Source organism: Formica exsecta, unplaced genomic scaffold (genome assembly GCF_003651465.1).
Source record: "Formica exsecta isolate Colony F162 unplaced genomic scaffold, ASM365146v1 scaffold201, whole genome shotgun sequence".
Classification (NCBI taxonomy): Eukaryota; Metazoa; Arthropoda; class Insecta; order Hymenoptera; family Formicidae; genus Formica; species Formica exsecta.
In genome coordinates this window covers 638,874-649,747 of record NW_021849308.1, presented here as the reverse complement: position 1 = coordinate 649,747, position 10,874 = coordinate 638,874, and the positions used below count along the sequence as shown (strand labels likewise).

At 37.0% G+C, this 10,874-nt stretch overlaps 2 protein-coding genes across 6 annotated transcripts in view; both read right to left on the bottom strand.

Moving 5' to 3' along the window:
- The window catches only part of LOC115234600 (solute carrier organic anion transporter family member 74D), a 7,139-nt gene extending 6,371 nt beyond the window's left edge, over positions 1-768 (bottom strand). For 2 of the 3 annotated variants that reach the window (XM_029805779.1, XM_029805782.1), the window contains exon 1: positions 143-768. The gene's annotated coding sequence lies outside the window, so the exon portion shown is untranslated. Of the gene's footprint in view, positions 1-138 lie in introns of all 3 variants that reach the window. The other variant, XM_029805781.1, reaches the window with a different exon arrangement.
- Positions 769-5,290: 4,522 nt separating this feature from the next.
- Positions 5,291-10,874, bottom strand: part of LOC115234601 (solute carrier organic anion transporter family member 74D) — an 8,738-nt gene continuing 3,154 nt past the window's right edge. The window contains exons 2-8 of one of the 3 annotated variants that reach the window (XM_029805783.1): positions 10,550-10,742; positions 8,562-8,987; positions 7,931-8,166; positions 7,215-7,491; positions 6,744-6,939; positions 6,009-6,622; positions 5,291-5,800 (exon numbers count right to left, since the gene is read on the bottom strand). In XM_029805783.1, the coding sequence (XP_029661643.1) occupies positions 5,607-5,800; positions 6,009-6,622; positions 6,744-6,939; positions 7,215-7,491; positions 7,931-8,166; positions 8,562-8,987; positions 10,550-10,730 (2,124 nt within the window). In that variant the 5' untranslated portion in view covers positions 10,731-10,742 and the 3' untranslated portion in view covers positions 5,291-5,606. Of the gene's footprint in view, positions 5,801-6,008; positions 6,623-6,743; positions 6,940-7,214; positions 7,492-7,930; positions 8,167-8,561; positions 8,988-9,698; positions 10,091-10,549; positions 10,743-10,874 lie in introns of those variants that run through there. The other 2 variants (XM_029805785.1, XM_029805784.1) reach the window with 2 other exon arrangements.

Below are 10,874 nucleotides of genomic sequence, written 5' to 3'. Positions count from 1 at the left end.
ATATTATATATATATATATATATATATATATATATATATATATATATATATATATATGTGTGTGTATTTATATATATATTAAAATTTTATCATCACATAATGCTAGACATAAATCGTGTGAAAAATTCACAAAGTCACCTACTAATCCGAAGCAGACACCGATCAAGTCGAAATATATGGCGGTGAAGGTCTCTTAAAAAAAGAAAAAAAAAATTGGACCACCGATTACCGATCGCTTCGCGGCCGCAAGTCAATGTGATTTCTCCCGAAATATAGATTCGCGTCCGAAAACGAGCGATATTCTTCCGTAACTGAGGTGCTTAAGCGCAACAGAGAGCAAGCCATGTTCTGTGCCCGTTGGAGGATCCCCACTTTGCGCCCCCGAGAAACCGATCGTATAAGAAAGAGAGAGAGATCCACGATGGTAAAAGATCTTCTTAAACACATACCACTACGGTCGCCTCACCTACATGATCCACCGTGTCGTTATCAAGCGGGTAAATTCTGTCTCTCGCAATCAGCCTATTCCCCCACCCCCTTCGCTCTCTCTCTCTTTCTTTCTCTGGCTGGCCTTCTCTTCTTTTCTCGCATGGACCGATCGCGATTCTTTAGTTCCTCCTTCTACGACTAGGAACTCCAACCGTCCGCGAACATCGCCCGCTCGGCTCGTCTCTACCTGCACCTGTACAAATGACAAGAGTAGGGATGATATCGCGGTTGACGCAGAAAAAGAGCAATTAATAGGGTAAGCGCTCGGCGCCCCTATTGCGAAATCGGATGCTTGAATATCAGAGCAAAGCATTGGAACGAAAGCGCTACTTTTATGATCTATGGCGTAAATGATCGCAAACCGTGACGTGACAGCTTAATTTACGGCTTGGAGCAAACTTTGCGTTCAAAGGATTACACTGTCAAGTCACGATATTTATACATTTGGCACTCTGTGATACAAACTGATAGATTAATTGTCGTTAAACAAATGTACTTGCGAAAGAAATTTTTCTCCTCGGCAAGAAAAAAGCTGTTGTTTATTTTCCGGTAATAATTATCGAACATTAGTTATCGAACTCGTGTTTCATCGTTATTTTCTTTTTTTTTTTTCTCGCTGCTGCGACTTTCGATCAACACTATCGTGCTGTTCTTACATTACAACAACGTCCGGCTCTCGTGGAAATGGGAGACGCGACGTTGACGCGAAAGCACAACTTTCCAAGAGCGCCGTTCCACCTTCGAGCGGACACCCGGCGTCCGTTTGAAGAAACGGGACATCCCTACTCGGGACTATTCGCGACGTACGAAGACCGCGGCGAGGTCTCGGCTTTCGGTACGGCGTTGCCTAAGCTCGTTTCTAGTCAACCTCCGGGAGCAGAGGCTCACATTGTGGACCCATTATGATTTAATAGAGCCGACGTGATGTACACACGCGCGCGCGCACACACAGGCACTCGCGGTCTAAACTCTTCCGTCTATTCCCGCGCATTGCTAATGGCACACATCAAACAGCTATGTCGCTAATAGCTGACGGGTAATTGCTCGAGCTTAATTTTTACTACTACGGCGGAATGGAGATCGGTCCCAGCCGAGCGCCGCGTTAGGACCACGATCGTTAGATTCACGATCGTATCGGCTGTTCCGAGCATTTTCCGGAAAACGATCGATCATTGTGGACGAATAAATTTGAATCTCAGGTACGAAAACGCAAACATTGTCTTTTTCGCGTTTCCTATACTCAATGATATTCTTTTGTTATAAATTAGAGATACCGTTATCACACGATAAATTAAAAAACAGAAAACAGAAAAAAAGAGGGAAAGAATCGACAATCGCTCTTGTTATTCAAAATAATCTTAAATAAATAGAGCTAGCTATCTCATCTTGGAAAAGAGCAGCGATAGTACGGAAAGACATTTGATACAAATTTTCTTATCACGACGGTGTGATCTGTATTCATAAATAACTAACCAAACTTCTGTTGTATGCATGCCTTATTTAAATCACCAAATATGACGCGCGAAAACGAATAAATTTCTTAAATATTTATAAATCAAAGAATTTCCAAAGAAGAAACAAAAGCCATAAACATCCCGTACGCGCGAAATCAACTTGTCAGTTGATCAAATGATACTGATTCGTTGGTGATCTTGCGACACCACAAATCGGCATTCGTATCGTGATTTGCGAAAGACGTTTTTCTGTGACAGTATTTACATGCTTGCAAAACTTGAGACAAATGAAAAATTTACATCTACGATAAGAATATCATAAATACACCGCGTATACACAAAATTCTTGGAATCTTCGATCTCTGCTGTTTGATGCACGCAAATAAAATTTCACAGAAATACCTGATATCAATCTCCTGCCACTTTAAAAGCCATCGCTGAGGAAGATCCATTTTATATTCTATTCTTCTCTTTAAATAGCTCGTAGTTATTTGTGCGTAAATTGGATTTGCTATAAACTATATCAAACGTACATCATCTTAAATCTTCATCTGTATCCTCACGCATAGAATATTAATATTCAACGATTATCGCGAAATTATAACGAATACACTCTCTTTGCACCTTATAATGATCGATTACATCTCATGGAAATTTCCGTTTTCGAAGGATATTCTTCTTAATGCAACTGTCAAGTATTGTTTAAGTGAGTAAAAACTAATGCAAAGAATCTATATTCACCTTCCTTGCAGTGCATCATAACCGTCAGATTTACGATACCTCGACGCGAATGACGTTGACCAAATTTAATGTTGGCGAGACGTCTCTCATTACTGGAACAAAAATCCAAAATCCGCTATGATTTATAAACATTGTATTTACACAATTCGCGCGACGAGGTGTTTACGGAATCTAAAACGTATATATATCACTCGAAGGCTACCATATTTTTGGCTGCGTTTTGAAATTGAACTCTTCTCCACATGTAACACTTAGCCAAAAATACTTAAATCAACTAGTAATATATAATTATCATTTATATATATTATTTCGAAATTGCATACTGTGAAATCGTTTCATAGATTATTAACAATTTACACCAAACATATCGATAAATTTAAATCACCTTAAAGTGTAAATTGCTTTTTAAATATATACATAATTAATATCATAAATTTAAAAACCAGTGCTTTTAAGATTTTGCATAATCAGAATATATTTTTAATGTACATATATTGTGTCAAATAGAATAAAAATTAATCGATGTAAAATTAGATAAGATAGTGAAACAATTTTTATTCATTAAGATGTTATCTAATTAAGATGCCATCTCACGAGACATGTATATAAGTAGATTTGAGAATGACTAAATTGCTCTTGTTTTAACATTTGCCTTTTTAATTTGAATAATATATTTCTACACCGCGCACGTGCGAGACACGTGTGTTTCACACGATACCATGAATTAATTCTGTCGCAATTTCTCTGCAGTTGCGCGATGTCCGGCCTGAATTATCTGACAAGTTAACTTGTAAAATACAAGGTTACTGCACTAGCACATTGACAAATTTCGTTAGGCGCTTCAAGCGGTACAACCCACTTGCGTTTGTAAATTACGCAGTATTCGTAGCAAGAATGCCGGACGAGCTATATTAGAATCGTTATTATTACACTAGAGCTAATAATCAAACAGTATTTTTCTCGATTACGATATACCTTTATATGCAATTAGTTCTCTACGCTTACTTACCCAAGTTTGCGTTGTTATATTTTATCATACGGCAAAAGAAACATTAATTTGAAAAAGAAATACGCTATACATATAAAAAAAAATATAATACATTTCCATATCATGACTTCTCATGTGCAATTTGAAGAAAGAGAAAATCTCGATACGGACCAAGACAGCACGATCGATAGTAAAAACGGCGCGATTCTCAAGCTTGGAAGTGGTGGAAGGTGAGTAAACCGATTGCTTCCGGTCGCCTATATCACATGCTTCTGTCCTTCTTTATCGGGCAGTCTCGCTGCTAGTACAGATCGGACTGTACCTCGACTTAGAAGACGTTGATGAGGTCTATATGAAAGATGGGTCAGGGTCATGCACAATGCAACCGTGTACACACAACAGCAAAATTTCCTATAATACCAGATCGAGACGTAAACAAGCAACAGCTTTCATTTCTCTTTCATTTTCTTACCACTAATAAAAACTTATTCTTATTATATATTTTTTTCATATCTCATTAAATATTTCAAAAATATTATTACGTTAAAGATAAAACCTATGATAAAAAATAACAATTTATACAAATATAAATCCGGTTTTTAAGATTAAAATATTACAATGAAATAGTATTATAATATCACAAAAATATGAAATATAAAATTATGATTGCTACACTAAAAAATACAACCATTTTTTCCGTAAAATTTGTCTACGCGTATTTCTTCACATTAAATTATTTGTTATGTAAAGTAAGATCGATAGAGGATTCTTGTTGAATCCTGAGAAGATCGCAACGTCCTGCTTCTCAGCGTCATCAGCAACGTAGCAACGAATTCCTCATCCTCGTCAGAATTGCTAGCCACCTCGTAGACCTCATTTTTCTTTATTTGCGTCAGAATAAGGTAGAACGCTTAATCGTAATGCCGAAGCGCATCCTCTAATGGTGTTCCGAAGGATGCGATCGATAGAGACGACCTGACGTCACGGGAACGTCGCGGAATTCATTACACGGGCCGAGCCGCCTGCTTTAGCTGGGTGGGCTTAAAAATTAAAAGGCTCTCAAACAAAAACTCCCTTTTTACTTCCAGCCTCGTGGGATGTAATCCCTTCGCCCGGTGGTGCCCCGCCGACCCCCTCGAATTTCGACGGTGGCTTGAAAACAAGCCTCCAAGACTTTACCTCTATCTTCCATCTCGTCTCGGTAGCTCATTCTTTCTCGTTCTAAAGCCGAGGAGCGAGCACGGTCGATTTGCCGATGTACTTTTTCGAACAAACCCTTCTTTCTCGCTGCTATCATTACGTTCTGCTTGCGGGAGATTTGGCGAATGATAAAGCAATAAAGGGTGAATACTTTATCGAAGCAACGGATCTGTTCGAGCTTGCTTGGCCAAGTTGAACAAAAATAAAATTGCGGAAATAAAATTAATGATTAATATAAAAACTTTTGATATATATAGAGAGAATTCTTCTACATAGAATTTTTAAATCGATTTTTTTCTTCTTTGCCAGACTTGCTTTTTATGATGAAAACTAGAAGAATAGAATTAAATACTTGCGTGAAAAAAGAGTGACAGAATCTAATGGATCGTGATGAAACGTGAAAAGAAAAAATATGATGTCTTAACAAAAATATTTATAGTTTATTTACAAAGAAGTAGGAATAAGCATGATTTTGAAATAAAAGTTTAACAACGGAATTATAACAACTGTAACATAGCTTCCAGCTTTCGATTTCGATCCTCTAGAATCTTGAAAATGCAACAATTAAAATGCATTATGTCATTATTTACACGATTAGCTGTTATCTAATGGAATCATTGTTTTATTTATAAATCGTCGGAATGTTCAGCGTCAGTCAAAGTCGAAAAACCCGGAATATGTAAATTTCAGGTACCTAGAAAAATACACAAAACCCTACTTAACCACAGCAAGCGTTATAGATGACTATGCTCTATCCTCTGGTTTAAATTTCCATTGGCTTCTTTTTTCTTATCAATCGCGTTATTAATTGCGACATCTTCCTTCACCAACTCGCGCCTCTTGTCATTTTCCGCGGCGCCATATAGATCCAAATCCTTGCCGAGATAACAAACCACAGCATCGAATAATACTCCTATCATGGAAAATCCTACAACATGAAAGCATTCTTTATGATCGAAAGCAAATAAAACGAGAGACAATATTCAGACGTATTTGATCTGATAAGATAACTTTGATAATAAGCAATTGATAACCAATATTTTTTATATCTACTGCGTTTTCTTTTTATCTAATCGACTGTCAGGCAAATATAAGTAATCAACAAAATGTTAGGTCGTTCACCCATTGATACCCACCGGCCGATGAGATGTTCACCAAGTATCGAAAATTTTCTCGGTGATGGAACCAACAGTTTCCCCTGGTTCCGCAGGATTCCTCCCATATTAGGCAGGTCGAATCGATGATGGCTCCATAGATAATCGGTCCCGGAATCAGGGCCAACAACGAAATGACCATTAGTGTGACGCCCTGGGCAAAACTCTTGTCCCTCTTTTCAACGCTCCTGTAGTTCACCAGAACATTACTGATCTTGCCGGAGCAGGCCAGCGTGTGGATCACGCAAGTGAGCACCATGAAGATTAGATACTGCCCTTTGCAGTCGCTGATGCACGGTCCGGCTTTGACCTTGTCGAAAACCGCGGGGAACGCTTGCGAATCAAGCAGATGCATCTGCTGCTCCGGAATAAAGGATGATCTACTGGAGCTAAGATACTCGAAATGACCACCGATTTGCTCCGGTTCGCTTAACGGCAGGCAACTGCAGTTCCCGAACTGCTTGTCATCCAGGATCGTTCGACAGCCCGCGTGACAAGCGGAGAAGAAAGTCGTCTTCGACGGTTCGTGACAAACCGGCGAATATTTTACACTCGCGCAATTGCAATCGGCGTTACAACCAGCAGTCAAATTCATTCTACAAACAGAAACAGAAAAATTGCATAACAATATGTGATGTTAGCGATTAGGGATGGGATATATTAATTTGCGACTCTTTTATTTAGGAAATCGAATTGTGAAGATATACTGATACTCACTGCATGGTCTCTAAATCTACGCCGCGAATTCCAACATCCGAGCATCCGAAAAACGTAAAGGACACTTGTCCTGCGACGAAGCAAATGCCGACAAATACGTTCCACGCAAGGAGCGGTCTGGGACCCGGTTTGAACTTGCTGATTACTAATCCCGATAACAAGAATCCTAATACCATACCGACTAGTGATATGGGACCTGAGAAATAACGAAAAAACATAATTATGGCAAGTGTTTTTAATCGTATTTTTCCGTTGCAAAACTTGGAACCAATTATTTTCTAACAGAAACATTATACGAGAAAATTACTTCACATTAAAATTTAATTTGTTTCATAACATATATCGAAGTACATTTTTTTTTTTTTTTGATAACGATTCTTATTAAACGTTATCGCGCAAAAAGAACTTAATAAGAGATAGCTAATAAAGTAAAACAAATTAATACAAACGCATATAAATTAACATACATACCTGTTATCACAGTACCAGTAGCTGCGGACGTACTGAATTGAACTTCAAGATACTTCGCCAAGAACGTAATTTGGGCCGAAGCGCCGAGTATATAAAATACGGTGCTTAAATTATTGCAAGTTAGCAGCCAGTTAGTTAGCACTCGTTTCATGGCCTTTGGAAATTCACGGATGGTCGGTATGTATTCAGCCTGCAGAGGAATCGGCTTTGCAGGTTCCATCGGTATCGGTGGCTTCTGTTGCAGCATTAAATCCTGCCTCAAAGGTATTTCGCCATCCTGAAGCAAAATGTCTTCGTTAATTTGATTTGTTGCTACTTTTAATGCTCAAAATTCTCTGCACATGAATGATCTATTTATATTTCTAGTTTATAAATAAATCTTTAATATTTTTAAAAATCACGAAAAATTAATAAAGTTTTTTTTTTATAAAGAACTGCTTTCTTTATTTCTCTCATATAGATTGATAAATATTTATTTATTGCGTGTTGACGCAATAAATAAAGAATATATTTTTATGATAGATAAAAATATCATATATATAAGTTCGCAATTTGAGATTACGGGGTACTAAAAATAATATTAATCAATATTATGTTATGTGATATTATATTTATTAATTTAGAGTGTCTCAACGAGAAATAGCTCCTAAATAGCTCTTTACGTCATTGATAACAAAATCTTAATTTCAACAATATTGTAATGTCTGAGTAATTACCTCCTTGGGAATATCCTCTGATTTGAGAAGATCACGTGGAAACATAGCGATGAAAACGGCGAACATACCCATTGTAACGCCAAGAATGATCCATCCGAGCCACCACGCGCCTAACCATCGCGGATCCTTTTGCGTAATAACGGGATGGAGCTTTGGATCTATGTATAAACTCAAGCAACCATAGCCCAACAGAAATCCGATCGCCGGACCCACGGTGCGTAAAGCAAATGTAAAGCCTTACAAATATAAAGTTAAGAACCTAATGTTAGATTTTATTTCTCTAAATTTCCAGCAATAATTATCGTATTATAGAAGATTGATAGCTTATATTGAAAAAAATGCATAATTTAGAAATATAATAATAATAAATATTCATAAAAGAAACAATTTGTAAAATTCAGCTGAAACATTCCAGATAAAACTACACGTTTGACGAGACTATTTTAAATTCACGTTCTTAGAATACCTATTTCTTATCTGTTTCGATAATAAAATCATTACAACGTGTTATCGAGAAAACGCTTTTTTAAATCTGCAGATAAAAATAAATTTAAATCTCAAGCATGATATATTTCTTTTTAATTTAAAGATTATCAATAACATAATAAATTTATCAATCGTTGATACTTACCTAAGAGCATAGGTGTATTTTTTTTCTTCGTGTTATCGTCTAGATACGTCTGTCCCAGACCATAATAAAGGGTAGTCCCGATACCGAGAATAAACTGGGAGATGAAAACCAGCAGTCGCGGGAGAAGGCTGATGCTCAACATAGTTTCGGCGTCACATTGTTCCGGCTGGTCCGTGTGTGAACAAATTGTGAGATCATTCGAGACGGTCGTCATATTTAGCAGGGTCTGATCCAGATACTCTTTCGTCAATGCCAAAGCGTCCTTCCCGGGGCCGTATATGAAGTGCGGTAGGGCCAACACGAGACAGGACAATGCGCTCAAGCCGACTCCAACCGCGATCCATCTCGGCCGATGACTAGATCCTCCGTAGTAGGTCAAGATCAGAGACAAGATCTGCGAGATCTCGTTACCCGAAAGAATCAGCCCTAAATGAGAACAATGTTGCTATATTATTATATTTATACGAATAAGTGTGAAATTTTTGTAAAAATTTCTCTAGCAATTATTCTTCTTTCTATTCTATCGCTTTTTGTGGTTGTCGAGACGGAATCTTGATATAATCTTAATTATTATTATAATTTTATAATAAAATAAGGTGTGTATAATAATTTAAGAAACCGTTAAATATGTGTTAATCCTATGAGATATTAGTAATGCAAAAACTCTTGTTTGTTTTTATATAAAATGATAAAACTCCCATTAATTTCCTATGCATACAAATTCAAAATGTTCATAACATAGCGCAATTTTTATATCAGATATATATCAAATGCTTTTAAATAATAAAATCATTTGCTTTGTACATTAAAGAGTGCAACATTGCAGCGTTGAGATACAATTGCAATTTGAACTCATCTGTCTCATGAAAGCATGAATATCAATAGACATAATTGATATATAAAGTTTATGTATAAAGTAAATTTAAATTATCAAATTATGTCGTTTTGTAGTTTAAAGTAGCATGTCAACGAAAAGATTCAAATCTCAGAAGGCATCTAATTAAAGGCAGTACAAAATATCTCATTAATATGAATCAAAAATCTTGTCAAAGATGAAAATTTAATATTTAATTTCACTAATGCAAATGACTTGCTTTTTTCTGTTCATCACATACTATATTGTAAACAAAGGATTACCTTATCATTTCGCTGCAATGCGTAAACGTCAGTTATTGGTAGACAGTCATCTTCTGATCTTAATTTTAATCCTTTAAATTCTTTATAAGAGTGTATTAAAAACTTATGTGTATGTGTATATATGTATTCGCCACTAATATAATATTACACCTTTTTTTAATACTGTACGTACTATTTACATGTGAAAAAAATTATTTTACGTATCGTATTTTAAGGAGAAGAAAACAGATTTACTCTGTCCTACTTTATTTAATAAACTAATTATTGATAATAAATATTTATTTATGTATATTTTTCTCGGAGAATTATTGAGACATTTTTCCACACAAACGCGTTGACATCTCGAGCGTTCCGAATTCGTATGTATAATACCCGTCTTCGCTCGTCAGTGCATGTATAGTGCTCGTTGTACGACAGATTTGTCACTTCTATGATTGCGACACACTACTTACCTACTAGATAAACGCACACGGAAACGCCATTTGCGTGTGTGTGCGAATACAAGTATAACCCGCGGATGCTCGGCTACTCGGCTTCGCCGGCAATGGAATCCGAGGCTGAAGGCGATTATAAGACGAGAGATGACGTTCAAAGTTCTGCTGTGTCGAGATAAAACGCGATCCTTTGAGCATGAATAATCGAGACTCCGCATCCGAGCTTTCTTTCTTTAAACGGTTGTCTAGCACGACGCCTAAGACCAATTAATCTCCGATTAGAGTTTTAATCGCGTAACCCATACATGTGTGATGTGTGTATCTTCATAATTTAACTGTCAAATGAAGCAAATCGGGCGCGCTCCACGTCTCTCATGACGTTTTACTATACGTCGATTATATGGGAATGAGACTCACCAGTCGTACGACTGGGTATCTTGAATCTCTTCTCCAGAGTCGTCAAGGTGACAACGATGTAAATGAAGGCCATCGCCTGGACGGTGCCTAGCAGACCGTAGACCGCGATGAAGTGCTTTGGAGTGGCCCGATTTCGCAACCATTTGGGATAAAACCCGCATACCCCGCAGTCTTTAGTCATACCGCCAGTAGCCTTAAAGAAGATTGATCGTCGGAATTTTTATTTTTTTTCGTAATTAATTAATCTGCGTTTATCTATACATCAAAGAGATGATTTATATCTAATATACTATTAACTATTTTTATCAAGCACACAATAAATAAA